The 18744-nt window shown below is 50.9% G+C and overlaps 3 protein-coding genes across 23 annotated transcripts in view; 2 read left to right on the top strand and 1 right to left on the bottom strand.

Annotated features, from left to right (window-relative positions):
- Positions 1-8624, top strand: part of Ndrg4 (NDRG family member 4) — a 35994-nt gene extending 27370 nt beyond the window's left edge. For 4 of the 8 annotated variants that reach the window (XM_087595103.1, NM_001271091.1, NM_001271093.1 and 1 more), the window contains 14 exon segments: positions 674-779; positions 988-1108; positions 1191-1253; positions 1402-1462; positions 2868-2954; positions 3037-3093; positions 3238-3341; positions 3446-3502; positions 3584-3635; positions 4430-4477; positions 4628-4663; positions 4797-4848; positions 6083-6121; positions 6869-8624. In XM_087595103.1, the coding sequence (XP_087451229.1) occupies positions 674-779; positions 988-1108; positions 1191-1253; positions 1402-1462; positions 2868-2954; positions 3037-3093; positions 3238-3341; positions 3446-3502; positions 3584-3635; positions 4430-4477; positions 4628-4663; positions 4797-4848; positions 6083-6121; positions 6869-7023 (1038 nt within the window). In that variant the 3' untranslated portion in view covers positions 7024-8624. 8 annotated transcript variants of the gene reach the window in all.
- Positions 8625-9586: 962 nt separating this feature from the next.
- On the top strand, positions 9587-12588 carry Setd6 (SET domain containing 6, protein lysine methyltransferase). 2 transcript variants are annotated; one of them, NM_001106167.1, is given in 7 exon segments: positions 9587-9950; positions 10028-10169; positions 10285-10479; positions 10603-10723; positions 11486-11666; positions 11754-11896; positions 12046-12582. In NM_001106167.1, coding segments are annotated over 7 exon segments (1425 nt in total). In that variant the 5' UTR covers positions 9587-9613; the 3' UTR covers positions 12352-12582.
- Positions 12589-13465: 877 nt separating this feature from the next.
- Cnot1 (CCR4-NOT transcription complex, subunit 1) overlaps positions 13466-18744 on the bottom strand; it is a 91300-nt gene continuing 86021 nt past the window's right edge. For 12 of the 13 annotated variants that reach the window (XR_015643293.1, XR_015643294.1, XR_015643296.1 and 9 more), the window contains exons 45-49: positions 17760-17909; positions 16717-16897; positions 14846-14978; positions 13972-14106; positions 13479-13821 (exon numbers count right to left, since the gene is read on the bottom strand). Coding sequence is in view for 8 of the 13 variants with exons in the window: in XM_087594010.1 (XP_087450136.1) it covers positions 13743-13821; positions 13972-14106; positions 14846-14978; positions 16717-16897; positions 17760-17909 (678 nt within the window). In the remaining 5 variants the exon portion in view is untranslated. 13 annotated transcript variants of the gene reach the window in all.

The following is an 18744-nucleotide window of genomic DNA, read 5'->3' as shown; positions in this document are numbered from 1 at the left end:
TTCCTGATTGACTGCCCAGGAATGACCTGTTTGCAAAGAAGCCAGTCAACGGGGTGTCCCCTCGAGGTTCTGGGGTGCCAGGTGCCATGGCACCTCCTCTGTACCTTGTGTGCATACAGCAGCTCCCACAAAACCCCTATGAGGGTTTGAGAAGCTGCCTGCCCTGCTCAGAGTCGCACAGAACCAGGTGCCCCTGAAGAATGAACCTGGAGGGCAATGGAGATCTGTACCGGATGGCAGGGAATTTGGGAGAGTAGAGGTGAGGACTGGTGTGTGAGTTTAGGAACAGGATATGGCTGACACGAAAGCGTTTGCTGTGGTTTCTAGGTGGCACGGCAGAGGCCATTCTGCAGGAAGGGAGCACACCTTGTAAGTTGGCAGTGGGGGTGGGGCCGGGCTGTGGCGGCAGAGTCCTCTTGGGAGGGCTCTGTGAAATGGAGGAAACCGGCCCCCTGGGACCCTGCGGCAGACTGGAGGCAGAGCAGGAGGTAGGCAGCTCCAGGTGGGTTTGTAGAGAGAACCAGGACTTTGTCCCTGTACTGAACACCTCTGAGAGGGAGACTCCATTAACTTGTCCTCTGTGGGGGCGACCCGAGGTGATAAACCTTGGTGAGGGGCTCTGTTACCTCATTCTCCAAGAACCAGAGTGTCCAGTGCCATCTGTCTCCTCCAGGAACATGACATTGAGACGCCTTATGGCCTCCTGCATGTGGTGATCCGGGGCTCTCCCAAAGGGAACCGCCCAGCCATCCTTACCTACCACGATGTGGGTCTCAATCGTAAGTGCAGCTGTGTCTTGATCCACTGCCTGTTCCTGCTTTGAATTACTGTAGCATCAAGGTCTCCTCCCCTCTGCATGGTCCTGAAGATCTCAGTTCCCTCTGTCACTTAGCCTCTGGCCTGCCTTACCTGGCTCCCAGCCCTTAGGGCCCCTGGCGTCGCTGGTGCCTGTCCTCTGTTTTTAACCGCTAAGAGGTGTCTCTGCAGACAAGCTGTGCTTCAACACCCTGTTCAACTTGGAGGACATGCAGGAGATCACCAAACACTTCGTGGTGTGCCATGTGGATGCCCCTGGGCAGCAGGTGGGAGCGTCACAGTTCCCTCAGGGGTAGGTGTCCCCAGTCTCTTCCTTCGCGCCAGCCCTGCGCCCTCACAGTACCCAGGTCCTGAACTCCCCCCTCTGCCGACAGATACCAGTTCCCCTCCATGGAGCAGCTGGCGACCATGCTCCCGAGTGTGGTACAGCACTTTGGGTAAGTCCCTCCTAGCTCCCAAGTCTGGGCTGCGGGGTAGGGGGTGTGCACAGCTGAGGGTAGAGTGGGGGGCGGGGAATGTACTGTAGCTGAGCTTCGTGGGAAATGACATTGCAGCCGTAGAGTGACCAGCCCTGCTCTACCACAGATTCAAGTACGTGATTGGCATCGGAGTGGGGGCCGGAGCGTATGTGCTCGCCAAGTTTGCAGTGAGTGTCCCCACCCTCAGAACCCCAGGCCAGGCCCAGAGGCTGACACCTGGGCCACTAGGACTTCCCCTGCCCTTCCTCCCCATCTTCTCTGTTCCCTTTTGCTGAGAGAAGCCCTTCCCCCCCCCCTTTTCCCTCCAAGGAAATTAACTTAGAAATGAGGTGTGGGGGAGGGGAGATGTCAGGGATGTGGCTCCGTGACAGGCTTTGCCTTGCATCCGTGAGGCTCTGGGTTCCATCCCTAACACTACACAAGCATTTAAAATAGATGGACCGGCAAGATGGTTCAACAGGTAAACCGAGTGAGGCTGGCGGGCGATCTGAACTCGGTCCCCGGAGCCCACGCAGAGAAGGAGAGGGACTCCACAGAGCTGTCCTCTGACCTCCGCATGAGTTAGGACATGCCTGACACACTAATCGTAAACGCTAGAATAAAACAGAAAAGGTAGTTCGTTCCCTGTGCGTTCCTTCAGAAGACCGCCAGCTACTGCCCGCTTCGCCATTCTCCAAAGCTAGTATTCCTGTTAGGGACGAACTGTCACTGGTCACCCTGTCCACCAGCAGCGGTTGTCTCTGATGGACGCAGTGCTTCGTGAACACACATGGTCTTCTAACCACGCATAACACTTACATTCTGGGTCTGAGGTTTGAAGAAATAACAGGCTAGGCAGGGAAGCCCTCATCTGTCTCTAAAACCAGAAACTGTTTCAGGGTCCAAACGTGTATGTTATTGTTGAACAAGAAGAATCCCCACAGCTTCTGTCCCGAGGCAGTCATTTTGTTAGCTGTGGACTACTCCAGACTCTGCAGACGGGTTGTAGGGCTTGAAGTGTGTGTATGTCTCCTGTTCTACACACAGGCTGACAGTTGAACAGAACGCACAGGTCTGTGTCCCGGTCAGCACAGGCTGGCCACTTTCTTCTACCACAGGAGTTTCTACAGCCATAAGAAGCGAGGAAGGAAACAGCTGTTTTAAGATGTATTAGGGTAAAAAGCTGCTGTGATCATGGATTCCACCTAAATCGGAGAAGTTTTAGGGTGGGCAGAGAGGACCCACACGACTCTTGGCATTTGACTTTGTATATAGACCAAGCTACACAGCCAGTGAGTGATATTCTGTTTATATATATTTATATATATACATATCTGTATACATATATTTATATACACATGTGTTTTTATATACATATACTGTAGCTGTCTTCAGACACACCAGCTCTCATTACAGATGGTTGTGAACTACCGTGTAGTTGCTGGGATTTGAACTCGGGACCTCTGGAAGAGCAGTCGGTGCTCTAACCACTGAGCCATCCCTCCAGCCCCTCCCCCGCCCCAAAGGTGGTATCTTGAAGACCTTACCAAGCAGGAGTTACCCGGCCTAATTTGCCTTCTCCCCACCCTGCAGCTCATCTTCCCTGATTTGGTGGAGGGGCTGGTGTTGATGAACATTGACCCCAATGGCAAAGGCTGGATTGATTGGGCTGCCACGAAGGTGAGCACCAAGGCCACGTGGTCTGGTCCTGCTGTTGGTGAGCCGAGACAGGTCTCACTCTGGCTTTCCCTCCCTCACGCAGCTCTCCGGCTTGACCAGCACTTTGCCAGATACTGTACTCTCCCATCTCTTCAGCCAGGTAAGGGGTGGCTCAGACTGCACGTGGGGTGTCTTCAGGAGCAGGGGCAGGGGCTACAGGCGGGACTCAGCCAGCCTGGGCGGGCGACTGCTGCAGATCCAGCAGGGCCGGGTCATAGCGCCCCTCCCACCCTCTGGTGCCCAGGAGGAGCTGGTGAACAACACGGAGCTGGTGCAGAGCTACCGGCAGCAGATCTCGAGCGTGGTGAACCAGCCCAACCTTCAGCTCTTCTGGAACATGTACAATAGGTATGGGTATGAACAGAGCGGGTTCAGGACACGATGGTTTACCAGTCGACAGTGTTGGGATCCACCCCTGGGATACCCTCTTTACCTTCGCCCCTCCCCTACAGCCGCAGAGATCTTGACATTAACCGGCCTGGGACAGTGCCCAATGCCAAGACACTCCGGTGAGTGACTCCTGCCCTCCGGCCAGTCCCTCCCTGCCTTTGCCCCAGACCCAGGCCAGACCCTTGTCCTCTGTCTCCTAGCTGCCCAGTGATGCTGGTGGTCGGTGACAATGCACCTGCTGAGGACGGGGTGGTGAGTGTCTGTCTGTCTGTCTGTCTGTCTGTCTGTCTGTCTGTCTGACGGGGAGGAAGGCTAGAGCCAGGGCAAGCGCTGAGGGATGGGTTTCCCAGATCCTCTTCTGGCATCTGTCCGTGCGCTGGGGCCTGACTGCTCCCATCATCCAGGTGAAGGGGCCCAGGGAGATGGAGCTAAGGCTGGGCCAGACTGCCTAGTGCTCTCTCCTCTCTCCCCTGCACTTTCAGCTTTACAGCTTCTTCTGAAAGTGGACTCATAACTCCTGGACATGGGTACTCACCTTGGAGCCACCCAGGCATTCAATATGGGGCAGTGCGTGTCACTGCTTCCACTGAGCCCTGGCAGTAGGCAGCCAGCCTCGGGGTGGGTGCATATGAGCACAGGTGCCCAGGGCTGTGCAGCCAAGGGGTGCTCAAAAGAGGGAGGCTGTGAGGGTGGATGTGGGTCGCATTACACTTGGCCCAGGCAGGGTCCCTGGCATTGTCTCCTGTCCTTTAGCACCTCTGGACCCCACTGTCTGGATCCTCTGGTCCCTCCTGCTGGAGTGTACCTGGTCTTCTGGGATAAACTTGCGGTCATGACTGCAGTTCCAGGCCCCTCAGGCCAACAGGCCTCCAGGGACTTAGGAAGCCCTAGCAGGAAAAAGCCTGGGGAGGGGAGGCCTTGGGCCTGTACTTCCCGCCCTCCTCTCCCCCTCCTCTTCCCTGTGCTTCTGTCCCCTGCTCTGGGCACAGAACTTGTCTAAGCAATGGAGCCGGGGTATTGGCTTGAAGCTGCCTCCTTGTCCCTAGGTTGAGTGTAACTCCAAACTGGACCCAACCACTACAACCTTCCTGAAGGTGAGATATCCTCCCCCAACCCCCAGGCCATGCTCAGCCACAGGGAGGGGTCTGCGGGGCAACATGGGATCTGGAGAAGGTGTTTGAACAGCTCATCTGTTGAGGTGTCAGGCAGGGGCTCCTCAGCTCACCCTGCTCTGTTCCTTTCAGATGGCAGACTCTGGTGGTCTTCCTCAGGTGACCCAGGTAAGACTCCTGGGCCTCCTTCCTGCCCTTGTCACGCAGCCTGTTGGTGGGGGCCCGGAGTGAGGGGATGGGGCTCCCCATCCTTCCCACAAGTTAGGGAACCGGTCAAAGCATGTTCTCCTTCCGACTGCAGCCAGGGAAGCTGACTGAGGCCTTCAAATACTTCCTGCAGGGCATGGGCTACAGTAAGTACACCCCCACCACCCCGGGCAAGGGACTGGAGCACATTACCCGTGCGCTGGGGCACCCATGGGTGAGGGTCTTCTTTGTCACCAGGTTTTCTCCCCAGCCTCTACACACACTGTAAGCTGTGAGTCCCAGGCCCAGCCGGTTTCTCTGCCTTAGGCACTAACCTGAGCCCAATGCAAGGGCCTGTTTGGGAGAGAACTCTTCCTCCAGCCCTTGAGGGTCCAGTACCTAGTCCAAGTCCTGTAGGGAAGCCTGTTTCAGATGAGTCACCCATACCTTATTGGGCTGAAAGTACCTCAAAGGCCCTTTGTCACAGTAGGTTAGCACTCAAGCCCATGGAGTCTGGGACTAGAGAAAGGAAGTGGGGGGGGGGCATCTGCATATTAGTACATCCAGACTTGCAGAAGGGAACCTGGGGATCCTCCAGGAACAGGGGCTGAACCAGCTTTCAGTTCCCCATCCTTCTTGGAGCATTCCCTCAGGTAACAGCAATGAGACACAGCCTGTGCCCGTGAGTACTCGACGAGCACGTACACAGGCACGCTCGCTCGCTCGCTCGCTCGCTCGCTCCCAATGGCTCCCGTGTGCCTCCTGACCCTCCAGGTTCCCTCTTTCCGATGTAGACCTGCCAGGAGGCAGACCGCTCTCCCTCACTCACTGTGGTGCCCCTGGAGCTTGCACCTCCTCGGGACAGCAAACGGGATATCCTTCCACCCTGCCAGCCTCTCAGGGAGAAGTGGAGCAAAGAGAAGCACAAGCAGGCAGGGAGGACCAGCCAGAATGCCATGCTGGGCCCCATGAGGTCTTGGAGCTTGGCAGACATCTATGAGGCCAGGAAGGAGCAGCAGTCGTGGGCACTAGAGTGTGCCCTTGGGCTTCGAGAGAACCACTCCAGGCATCCCAGGACAGGCGAGCGAGTGGGAGAGCGAGTGGTGAGAGCACCAGCCTAGCCTAGCCTAGGATGTGTCCTCGGTGGGCCTTAAGCCACAGCCTGGGTAGGAGAAGAGAGTGAGAATCCCGAGACTGCAGCCAGGCCTGCGGCGTGGCCTCCGTGGGTTGCCACTCGGATGGGCTGCAGCAGCGAGCGGGCTTTCCCAGGTCAGCCCTGCCCTTGGCCCTCTCTTGTCTGTCTCATCTCGGCCCATCTCAGCCCAACTTGGCACCCTCAGCCTGTTCACCATGTTCTGTGTCTCCCCTCCCCTTGCCCTCTCTGGCTGTCTTCTCTCTCAGTTGCACACTTGAAGGACCGAAGGCTCAGTGGAGGAGCAGGTAGCCTATCGTGGCCCCGCTGCCGATGCATGTGACCCGCCCAGCCCCTCCCCCGCTCCTATGCAGTGCTGCAGCCACACTGTGTCTTGCCGTGGTTTGGAATCTTCCCCTGTTCTGCTCAGCTCAAAGCCCCAGAGAAATCCCTGCTCTTCCACAGACCCTGGTCTGCTGAGGGCCCTGTCTCGTGTGGGGCCTGACGCCGACTGGTCTCAGAGCAGTCCTCTTGTTTCTAGGTTGTTGGGGGCTGTGGGGCTTCCAGAGCTTTGGGAGTTAGAAGCAGAACCTCGAACACAGTACTAGGTTTGCCTTGCAGACATGACATCTGCCCCCTGCCCAGCCTCTAGGTGGCCTGGCCTTACCTACCTACAATAGTTAGAAGCAGGATTCAAGGCAGCCTTTGGCTATTTGTGTCTTTCACAGAAACAGTCCTGTCACCCTCTTCTCCCCCATCACTCTTTGGATGCAGGTCTAGTTGGCCACACAGTGTCTCCCTATCCCAGCTCAGGGTGCCTAACGGGCACCTGCCCTGCTCTGGTCATGGCTTTGGGTAGCTGCTGGGACCTAGGATCCTGCTGGCTGACCCTGCATGCCTTGGCCTAGTATAGCCAGTGCCAGCACCCTGGCTTGGGATGGGCCTCTGTATGTGGCAAGATTGGGTCTCACTGGCCGCTCTGCTTGTGTTGTCTTTTTCCCACCTGCCGGTACCCCACCCTGCCTGTCCTCAGGACCCTCTGTCTCTGTCCACAGTGCCCTCAGCCAGCATGACCCGCCTTGCGCGCTCTCGTACCGCGTCCCTCACCAGCGCCAGTTCTGTGGATGGTAGCCGCCCTCAGCCCTGCACCCACTCAGACAGCAGTGAGGGGATGGGCCAGGTCAACCACACCATGGAGGTGTCCTGCTGAAGTCCTCGTCCTGCCCAAGACACCCGCTTACCTGCCCCCAGGTCCCACTGCCATCTTCGCACCGGCTCATCTTCCCTCTGGTTTATTTTTGTGAGAGTGAAGGGGAGGAAATGGGGTTACTTCTCTTTTACTTAAAACGAAGGGATCCACCTTAGGACGGCGCAGAACAACAGTCTTAGAGGATGTGAAGGGCTCACCTTATACACTCGCATCTCACCGGCCACTGGTTGATACGGCCCCCTTCGTCTGCCCGTCTGGGGTGTGGCCAGGATGTAGGACATAGTACGAAAGAAAGCACAGCCCACCCCCTGGAGCTGGCAGATAGGGAGTTTGAAGATGGCAGGTGCTGAGCCAAGGCTCTGTTGTGAGTGGGAGTCAGACCAGTGGGGAGCCGTCCCTTTTCTGTAACCCTTGTACCAAGCACACCTAACAGTAGAGGTGACAGTCATGAGGACAGTAGCCACAAGAGAGCGCTCTGAGCAGTCAGCCATTTTCCTGGTGCTCTCTGGGCAGGACATGATAGAAGGCTAGCCAGGCTGAAGACAGAATATGGAGAACCCTGACATGGGGGCAGGAACCCCATACTCTGCCACCACAGGGCCATGTCCCACCCTGAGGCAAAGGTCACCTGGTCTCTCTTGTCCCCGTTGGTAGAGGTGAAATGTTGATGGCTTTGTATGCTGTGTACAGCCCCTGAGAACTTCATGGTTGCCCCTTTGGGAGCTGGCAGGTACTGTAGGTCCCTCCTATCCCAGGTTTCAAACAGCGAGTGTTTGTCACAGTGCCCTGGTCGACCTGGGCCGGCGTGTCACAGACATTATTACTTGAGAAGTGAGCATTAGGAAGATACAAGACAGAAAGATACAATGACCTCTGCTTGCTGAAGGGGCTGGAAATGGCCTGCTCCTTGTGTGGGAGATGGGTTATTCTCCAGATGAACAAAGGCTCCGTACCTCCTACAGCCCGCAACTATGTCTGCCACCTGACCATGTAGACTCTCACAGCCCAGAGCTATTGTGTCAGCCATCCCCAGAGAAGAGAGAGAGCACTTAAGTGTGAATATGGGGTGGGCGTGATGTATGTGGTGTTGTGTGGGTGTTCTGAGGCAGGAGGACACCTACATCCGTGTGTCTGTGGCGTATGCCACCCCTTCTTTCTGTAACTGTAAGCCATTTCCAGACTGCTCTGAAGTCCAGTGGAGTGTATCCTATCCCTGGTTCTGTTCACTCACGTGCTTCCGTGAATACCGAGTGTGACTGTTTAAAGCTGGCAGAATTAATCCCTTACTGTAGATAGCACTTCAAGTATTGGACATCTTTTTGCTGTGTTCTTAAGATATCTATAAATACCTATACATTATATATATATGTATGTATATCGGGTCCTTCTGTATGTGGTTTCCCATTGATGGTTGTCTTCTCTTTGGTCAGGATGAACTTTTAATGGAGTTCATTACTTCCCTCTCTGTACAAAGTTAAGAGCCTAATTTTGTGTATTCTGGTGGCTGATAAGAGACTTTGAGATTACAAAATGCAAAACAAAAATCCTTATTGATATAGAAAGATATCTGTGCAGAAAAACTAATAAAGAAATTAAGCGTATGTGTGCCGTGCTTTCTATCACAGGGGAGGTTGCCTTAGATTCAGACAGGTGGAGGATAGTAAACATCTGTGTGTACCTCTACACCGTCAGTGCCTGGTCTGCACGTTTGTGGTGGGGGAGGGCTGAGTAGCCTCATTCTGTAGACAAAGCTGGTCTTGAATACTCAGCAGTTCTACTTCAGCGTCCTGGGTCCTTTGTTTTTTGTTTTTTGTTTTTTTTTCCTTTTGGGGTGATAGAGATTGAATCAGGGCGTTCACACACAATGGGCAAGGTTCTACCAAGTATATGGCACAGGCTATATACTCTGAGATATAGTTTTATCAATCATGACACTAACTCTTTTACAGCTGGGCAGAAAGCTTAGCCAGTGAGACCTCTTCAAAGCAAGGGCACGCCCCTTTTCGTTTGCTTGTCTTTAGTTGCTTTGAGACATGGTCTCACTCCGTAGCCTAGGCTTTCAAGGAACTCCCCATAATTTCCCTGTTTCTGGCTCCCAAGTACTGGAATTAAACTGCCAAGTTCCCCATGTTACCATTTGTACCACCATTCATTCACTTAACACTGACTACTTCCGATGTATCAGCAATTAAAAAAAAAAAACACGTAAGATTCTATCTTATGCAGAAGATGAAAAACAAGGGTAAATTGGCAACTGTGAATGTGTGTGTCTGCCAGATGTGGAAACTCTTCAGACCACTTCAAACCCAGGTGTAAATGGACTAATCGAAGGAAATAGACGGTTATTACCAGTGGTCGGTCACTACGGCACATTAGCCCAGCTCCATGGAGGAAGAAACCGGATTTTGCCCTTGCACCCTGCTCTCGGGGTCGCGCCCAGAACTCGGGTGCAGACAGCACAGAACCAGCCGGTGAGGTCGCGCACGCGCGATTCCCAAGCTGGAGCCGTTTAGAAGGGACACCGAGCTCCGCCCCGTCCGCTCGCGTTCCGCGGCGCCGGAAGCGCCGTGAGGACGCGGCTGCTCGCAGCATGGCTGCCCCGGCGAAGCGCGCGCGGGTAAGCGACGCATCCCCCCTCGCTGCGCCCTGCCCTGTCCCAAGAGCTGCCGCCCGCGTGCCCCTGCCGCTCCCGGCGGGGCCCAGCGGCCACGAGCCCGAGAGTGACGCAGTGGCCGGCTTCCTGCGCTGGTGCACGCGAGTGGGGCTGGAGCTGAGTCCCAAGGTGCTGGTGAGCCGGCAGGGCACGGTGGCCGGCTACGGCATGGTGGCGCGGGAGAGCGTGCAGCCCGGGGAGCTGCTGTTCGCAGTGCCGCGGTCCGCGCTCCTGTCTCCCCACACCTGTTCCATCAGCGACCTGCTCGAGCGAGGTGAGTAAGGGGCAGGGGACTGGCTCTGAGGCTGGCAAGGGAGTCGCGCTTGGACGTTCACCCGCTGTCTTCCCTAGAGCGAGGCGCGCTGCAGAGTCTGTCCGGGTGGGTGCCGCTGCTGCTGGCGCTGCTCCACGAGCTGCAGGCCCCCGCCTCACCCTGGAGCCCCTACTTCGCGCTCTGGCCAGAGCTGGGGCGATTGGAGCATCCCATGTTTTGGTGAGAGTCGAAGGTGAAGGGCCGGGAAGAACCTGTTTCCTTTGCTCTGGGCACCGGGCACCTGCTGCATGGGAGCTGCAGGCTGTGACGGGCCCTGGGTGGGCTGTTCTTGCAGGCCGGAGGAAGAGCGGTTGCGCCTCCTAAAGGGTACAGGTGTCCCAGAGGCCGTGGAGAAGGATTTGGTGAACATCCGTAGCGAATACTATTCCATCGTCCTGCCCTTCATGGAGGCTCACTCCGATCTCTTCAGCCCCACTGTTCGCTCCCTGGAGCTCTATCGCCAGCTCGTGGCTCTTGTGATGGCTTATAGGTAGGTCAGTGATTAAAGCCTAGAGGAGCAGCCCCTCATCTTTGAGGGGGAAGGTGGAAAAGAACAGTTAACTCCAGGCCCCTCACCCAAGACTGGGCCTTAGCTGAGTTCTCTCTGCGGCAGCTTTCAAGAACCGCTGGAGGAGGAGGAGGATGAAAAGGAGCCCAACTCCCCGTTGATGGTGCCCGCTGCAGACATTCTAAACCACATAGCCAATCATAATGCCAACCTAGAGTACTCTGCAGTGAGTGGACCCCCATCCCTGGTCAGGTTGTGTGCATTACAAGTGAAATCACTTGGCTCCAGTTTCCTCCTCCTGTGTACTTTTGGTATGAGACGGTGCGGACACACCCTAAGTTCACCAGAATAGCTGCCTGCTTTGCCAAATCACCTCAGGCCCTGTCCTGGAAAGGCACTTCAGTACTGTTCAAGAGGTGGGATGTTCATGGGCCAGAGGCACAGTAAGCCCCACTTTAGTATCGGTTCTGTATGGAAAATTGAGAAGGTACAGGCACATGCGATGGAGAAATGGGCAAATGTCAGCCTAATGGCTTACACCTGTGTCCTAGGAAGCTGAGGGAGGACCGAAGATGTCAGGCCCAAACTCCCAGGAATCTATACACGCCACTTTGTTCTCCAGTGTAAGCAGATGTGACTTTCACTTATTCTTCACCTCCATTCTACGGTGACTTTAAGTTTAACTTACGTTTTTGAGACATGGTCTTACTATATAGCCCTGGCTAGTGCAGGACTCTTAAGGTTGCCTCCTGAGCGCCAGGTGAGTCACCCGGCCTAGGCTTGTTTAAAGCTGGTGTAGGTAACTAGGCAGGTACACCTGGAATCCTAAACCCAACATACCAACCTCTCAAGTTGGTCTCCCCGCTTCAGTAATGCAGGGCTTAACTTAGCCTCAGCCCACAGTTCAACAGTCTCTTCCAAGGGGAAAGGGGCCTTCATAGGCTGGTGGGGCCGAAGCTGTGGTCCCAGCTTTATCATTTTAACCCAGGAATATCTCCGAATGGTGGCTACTCAACCCATTCTCAAAGGTCACGAAATCTTCAACACATATGGGCAAATGGCTAACTGGCAGCTGATTCACATGTATGGTTTCGCCGAGCCCTACCCTAACAACACAGATGACACAGCGGACATTCAGATGGTGGCAGTCCGCGAAGCTGCACTGCAGGGTGCGTGTGCCCACTCCAGGTTCTGGGGGCCTCTCTGGCGAGCCAGCTTGCTGGAGTTGATGTCCGCTCACTTCCATTACTTTACAGGAACAGAGGATGAAACCGAGAGGCTGCTCCTATGTGAACGCTGGGATTTCCTGTGCAAACAGGAGCTGGTAGGGGAAGAGGGAGCCTTTGTGATAGGTCGTGAGGAGGTGCTGACTGAAGAGGAGCTAGCCACCACACTTAAGGTACAGGGCTAACAGGGTGTGGGTGCTGGCATTTAGACTAACACAAAGGGGACCTAATTTCCCTACAGTGGTCTGGCTGTCTTCCCTACAGTGGTATGGAAGTCACAGATGGGAGCACATCCCATCTCAAGGGCCCGTGTTCCCTCTAGGTACTGTGCATGCCTGCTGAGGAGTTCAGAGACTACAAAGAGCGGGCTGGATGGGGAGAGGAAGAGACTGAAGATGGCAGTCTGGCAATCACAAATATCCCCAAGCTCCAAGAATCGTGGAAACGGCTTCTTCGAGACAGTGTTCTGTTGACCCTACAGACCTATGCCACAGACTTAAAAACTGAGCAGGATTTACTCAGTAACAAGGAGGTCTATGCCAAGCTGAGCTGGCGGGAGCAGCAAGCCTTGCAGGTCCGCTATGGTCAGAAGATGATCTTGCATCGGTTGCTAGAACTCACAAGTTAAGCAGGTATCCTGAGAACCCTTTAAGTTCCTGTTCTATTGCTTGGAAAGGAGAGAAATTTGGGGCTTTTGCAGTCAGAATCAAAGGAAAAGAGGCTGAAGATTGATCCAAGAGTTACCATGCTGATCTTTTTGGATTGAGATCAGTAGACTTTTAAGAACATGCTATTTTTACTGATGCCATCAGATTTTTTTAGAACTCAATAAATAAATAAATATGGACTGAGTTCAACTTTGAAAGTTCAGTCTTTCTTAAGCACATTTCTTGTAAAGTATGACAGATGTCTTATCAGTTGCCTAAAATTGATTCTCAGGGTCACTCACCTTTCAAGGACATTAAATTAAAAGTAGAAAACAAAACCTCCACACCTGAAGTTTTTAAATATAGTTTAACCACACAGATTTTCTTGTTTCCTCCAGTTGACACAGAAATGGTATATAAAGTTTCCTTGCTAGGGGTGGCTGTAATATTGCCAGTGAGGCAAGAGATGGATAATCTGGACTATATAGTAGCAGAAGTCCAAAAGGATCAAGTAATCGGAAAATCTGGTCACTACTTTCCTATTGACTGGGCTGTCCACTTCTGTCGCCAGCACTGGCTGCTGCTGCTACTGAGAAAGGCACAGTGGACTCCTATGCATGTCATGACTTTACAAGAAAGCTGATTAAGGCCCAGAAGCTACAAAGGCTACAAAATGTTAACAGGGGCCTAGCTGTTCATGGAGCATTTTCAATCCTGATCCTTACAAAAGGCAGCAGCCGTAGCAGTCATCCATGACAACATGACCTGTTATTTACCAGGCTGTACTGCCAGCCTAGGCATGGTGATGCAGAACCCCAGACCAGAGGTGATTTCCTCTCCGGGTATGCTCTCCCTTAGGACCCTTTCCAAAGGCAAGCAGAGCTCCCTGGGTCTCAACTGTGAGTCTTCCTGTGTTCCCAGGCTATCAAAGAGCCTATCTAGTCTACACTTAGAAAGCTGCATGAATTCAATGTTTTGCTATTCTTTGGAATGTCACAGAAGTGGGAAGACAAGCTGCTGTGCCCCAAGACCAGAGCATGCCGTCAACTGCCTTTACACACATATCTAAGACACACTTTGCACAAACTCAAGAAGTTCCAGACAAAAGTTTTCTCTTTCATATATTTACACAAGTTCAAAATGATATTCACAGCATCTTCTAAATTTTGGCCAAGAGTCAAAAAAAAAAATGCATTTAAACTTTGGAACTTGCCCACATAGACAGGAGAACCAACCCCAGCAGTTGTTGGGGCAGACGCCTGAGAACCAAAGGGCTAGGAAAGTCAGGAGGAGCTGAAAGGATTCTTCAGTTTATGAACTTGGTTCAGTGGGACCAAGGTTGATGCCTCTGCAAGGGATATACACAGTTCATCTAACTGGCACCGGTCCCCTCCATCACTTGCTGAGCCTGCTTCTGTCCCATGCAGCACTGCGCAACAGACTGGAACAGCCTGAGAAGGGGAGACAAGCATGTGTTAACGGCACGACAAGCTTCAGGCCTGGAGATTCCAATGTGACAGCTACAACTGCCCTCTAACTCAGACCCAAATTAGAAGCATTCTTTTCTGTTTCCCTGCTTGGTAATTAACATTTTAACTCACTTTTCGATCTCTGGGGCACAGTGTACAAATTCATGGTTCCAGAACTTAAATGCTGGGTTTTTAATCAGCTCAATGAAGGTGATGAGAAGACCCCAAGGATGCGGCCTATTTACAATCAACCGTTCCAAGAGAACCCTAAAAAGGGGTAGAGAAGAGTCAGTTAACACATAAAAAGCAAATGCCTCACAACTGTGCCTCCTTTGCCCCTTTCCCTGAACCCACTTAGAATTTAGCATACAGGAATCGGTGAGATCCTTCCTACATGACAAGTGCTGGCTAGAATCAATTCTTTGTTCTCATACTTGTTTCCTGGTGGCAAAGATTTGCTGCTGAAGCTTCAGACATAATTACAAACCAGCAGCACATTGCCACCCAAGCACACAAGAAGCACAGCTCAGTGTAGGGAAGAACCGTGGCCACGAGCACTCCGTTGGGAGAATAGGAAGTCCCACCCCATTAGATTGTGCACTCATCTCCAATCCTATATGGTTTAAACAAAACAGAGTATGACCCTACTGTTTCCCCTTAAAACCTTAGAAAAAAAAGAAGTACACAAAATGTCAACAAGATTCTGGATAAAAAATGTTATTGTCACTGCTACCACCAAGAAACTAATGTTGCTTTTATGGTAAACTAGACCCAGCATTTCAAAGCCAACTACTGTCAACATCAGCTTGTTTATAATTCCTCAGACATGATTCAGAATAAGACTGCAAAACTGGGACTGCACACGACTCCACTCAGAATGCAGACAGGGAGGCAATGTCTGAGCCAGCCTGGTCTACAGAGCAAAGTAATTTCAAGACAGCCAGGGCTACAAACAATGCAGGAGGGAAGAGCCCCTGTAGGGCACCATACACTAAATCTTTCTCACCTTGTGATCTGTTCCTGGATTGCCTCAGTGTTCGCCTCGGCAAAAAGGTACAGCATGGTGCAGCTGAAGTAGTGCGTGTGGCTGTTTGGGTACCGCAGCTGGTTTGCAATTGCGTTTAAAAAGAGATACCGGCCTGGAAGTCAAGGAAACTAGATTTAGGACTTACCCTTGCGGGCCAGAATGAGTCAGTTTAGGCTTTGGTTTCTAAAGGAGACTGATACCATCAGGCAGACACCATTAGCACGGTGGGCCTTGGGCCAGGATGGATACAAACTGAACGTTAGTCCAATTCTGTGATTTACTAGTGCTTTTCTGGATACCAACTTTTTTTTTTTTTTTTTTTGGCTTCTGTAGATTTTATTTGCAATCCATACTATGAATCAGCAAAATTCTTACATTCTTTTTTTTTTTCCCCCTATTCTTTTTTTCGGAGCTGGGGATCGAACCCAGGGCCTTGCCCAAGAGCTCTACCACTGAGCCAAATCCCCAACCTTCTTACATTCTTTTAAAAAAACTCTTGAGGGTCACTGTTTTACATTCTATAGACTTCCTGTCACGTCACAGCAGCGGAAAGCCAGTTCTGCACTGTCGACACCTAGCTACTTAAAGCATTTTATTTCATTTGTACTTGAAAAATTGCTGTGTACACATGAAATAAACAAAAGCAATGTCTTCCTGACAGAAACAGTCCTGACCTCAGAGCCCTTACTTCAAGAGCCTTGTCCCTAAAGATCCTCATACTGTGAAAAGGAGTGGTTTGTGGGAGAATAATGGGAGAGGGCATCAAATCCAGAATCTGCGCATGCTCAGGTGTCAACAGAGCTCTATCTGGTGACTCTCTTGTTTACCATTTATCACCAGGACCCTTAAACTGTTATCTAAAGGATGTAAAATTTGATTCAATTCTACATAGAGAGCTACAGGCAATCAAGGAATGCTGAGAGTAGAAAAATCAGTCCTGTCTTCCCAAAGAAGAGAACAGTGGTTATCCAATACCAAATGGTCAGTCCTGAAAACACACACAGGTAACAATTACACAGACTGAGCAGGTTATATTAAAAATACCTAAGTGGTCTGAAGTGATGACCTAGCAGTTCCGCCTGACATGCCTAACACCATGGTTACATCTGATTCTCCTAGATCAGTGCCAAAGCAGTGAGAGATGCCCCGAAGACCAAGTTCAAAGCAAACACCAAAACTGCCAGCAGCATAAAAACTGTGACTGTGAATAGTAGTGGATCAGGACTGAAGCATGACCTGCTGAGTCTTCAAGGTGAATGAAGACGTGTTACGACAGACTGAAATCACCCTCACGTTCTGGGGATAAAACTGCGTACACATCTGGTTGATAAAGCAGGACCCCCTCCCCCATATATATACAAATAGGCATGGAGTAACAAAGACATCAGGCCATGGATTTTTAGCGAGCAGAGCTTATTTGGCACCTAAGCGGGGGATTCTAAATACTGACCACCGGGAGAAACAGCTCAACCAGGAGACGGACCACAGCGGTTGACACTGTACACATACTACAGTCATAGCAAGCTCTAGTCCCTCGTCTTATACCTCACATTTAGTAACGTGTTCCGTTCCCTGTCAAGTAGACCTTGATGAACAATGGTAAAGACAAACTTATGAAACAATGCAGTATGACCCTCAGATGTGGGCTATCAAAAAGTACTTATTTGACACATTTTATTAGTCAGGCATACCAAAATCTCTACTTACAGGGCAAGATTGGAGGCCATTTTCTTCACATTTTATAATTAAGCATTCCTTATTGTAGCTTAAAGAAAATTTCTAGATTCTTGCAATTCTATCTATGGCAAAGTCCAGAGAATGTGATGGTGCAAATGGCCAGCTTCACTCACCCTCGGTATCTAGGTCCACAGCCAGATTCTGGAAGATGTCCATGTGTGCTGAGTGGGTGATGGTGCTCATTGAAGGCGTGCTGCCCTTGTTGTGGATGTGCGCGATGGCCTGAGTCCCTACATAGAGCACCAATGCATTGATAAGCTGGAGGTTGTAGCGATTCCCAGGCTCATTAGATACCTAAATGGGAAAAGAAATTTACCATACAGCTATGAAAAATACTTAATATTTCATTAATTTTTTTTTCCAGAGACAGGATCTCACAGTGTAGCTCTGGCTAGATTCAAACACAGAGATCCACCTGCCTCTGCTTCCCCAGTGCTGGGATTAAAGGAAGGTATGTGCCACTATGCTTGGCAGCACTGCTGTTTCTCAAGCCTTCTTTCTTAAAAGGGCTATAGCTGTTGAGATCCTTTGTGATTTGAATATAAGGAACCTGCTCAAGATTGTGAGCTCTACAAACGTACAGCTGCCCTAGGAAGTACTCTACGAGAAGACTTGTGTTCCTTTGGAAAACCCAAATACTTTTACAGTTGGGTGATACAGCTATAAAAACAAATTTCAAGCACAACCTCAATCATATAAATTTAGAGAAACAATGTGCACACTAACTATGCTAACACTGGAAAGCCAAATCCACTTCAAGTCATTCCATAAAGGGAATTTCACTACAGTCACTCTAGAAATGCTGGTCAGGTCTCACAGGAAAGTGGCCTCATCGATAACTGGGTCAAAGATGAACTGTTAGCAAAGCATATAACCCAGTGAAGCTCACAATTACAGGAGTACATGAATTTAAGGATGTGTGTATTTCCAGGAATGAGGTCTTGCCCTCAAGTTGGCCATAAGCTTGTCAGCCGGTCTGCCCCAGTCTTCTCCGTGTTAAGGTGACAGGTTCGTGCTACCGCTTCCAACTTCAATGTTTCTAACACTCTAAAGTCGGGTTGAAGACTCGTCTGGATGGGACTCAGGTTGGACGGTGCACATGAACTGCCTGTGCAGAAGACACGGCAGAGAACTTAGGGCAAACAAACCAGCTAACCTGTAGGTTACTACGCAGATCAGACAGAAAAGTGACCGGTGATCGAGTTTTAAGATAAGAATCCAAATCTTTTTTGAACTGAGGTGGCATCACTCCAGTGAAGTTGGTGAGGATCCGAGGTGCAATGTTAATTTCGCTCAGCATGTCCACCTGTCACAAACATCAAGAGTCACATCAGCCACAAGTTAACAAACCATACCTCTCAGGATGGCTTTCTAGAACTAAACATGTGCACAGACTGTGATTATGACAAATCAACATTTTCTTGTCATGCAGTGTTAGCAAAAGAATATTTTTGTGCCAATCTAATTTGCACTGTTAACCTTTTTTTTTTTCTAATCTTAGATTTCAAATCAGTACAGGAGATTCCATACTTACTATCAAGAGTTCCAACCACTGAAAGAAGCCCCAGACAAATATATGCTTTAAAATGTATTAAGGGGTTGGGGATTTAGCTCAGTGGTAGAGCGCTTGCCTAGCAAGCGCAAGGCCCTGGGTTCGGTCCCCAGCCCCGAGAGGGGGCAAAAAAAAAAAAAAAAAAAAATAAATAAATAAATAAAATGTATTTAAAAAAGGACCTTAAAGAAGGAGAGCTCAGGAGATTTTTTTTTTTCCTTTTCTTTTTTTCAGAGCTGGGGACCGAACCCAGGGCCTTGCGCTTGCTGGGCCAAGCGCTCTACCACTGAGCTAAATCCGCAACCCGCTCAGGAGATTTAATAGGATACTCTTATGTTAAGGCTACCGCCGTTAACATGATTTTAAGTGGTTCCTTTTCCTTAAATAATTTCAACACACACACATGAAAACTTGTGAAGTGTAGACATTGCGAAGACCACTTTGTTGAATTACTCAGTGTGGAATCAGCAACCGCCCAACTTTCAGTATGGGGTTCAATAATTATAACATGTCAAAAATATGAAAAGCAGTAACCAGGAAAATAGTAAACTAATATTCAACAACAGTATCATACTCAGCAAAATTAATA

The sequence above is a fragment of the Rattus norvegicus genome, chromosome 19 (genome assembly GCF_021556685.1).
Source record: "Rattus norvegicus strain SHRSP/BbbUtx chromosome 19, alternate assembly SHRSP_T2T, whole genome shotgun sequence".
NCBI lineage: Eukaryota > Metazoa > Chordata > Mammalia > Rodentia > Muridae > Rattus > Rattus norvegicus.
Note: the sequence above shows the minus strand (reverse complement) of the source record. Positions and strands in the feature narration are given on the sequence as shown.

Excerpts from the sequence above, each read along its gene's own strand:
- Setd6 (XM_087594018.1), top strand. The coding sequence starts at position 9,614 with ATGGCTGCCCCGGCGAAGCGCGCGCGGGTAAGCGACGCATCCCCCCTC. Across the intron at positions 9,951-11,753 it reads CAGCGACCTGCTCGAGCGAG|GAACAGAGGATGAAACCGAG; the intron begins GTGAGTAAGGGG and ends ATTACTTTACAG. Across the intron at positions 11,897-12,045 it reads AGCTAGCCACCACACTTAAG|GTACTGTGCATGCCTGCTGA; the intron begins GTACAGGGCTAA and ends TGTTCCCTCTAG.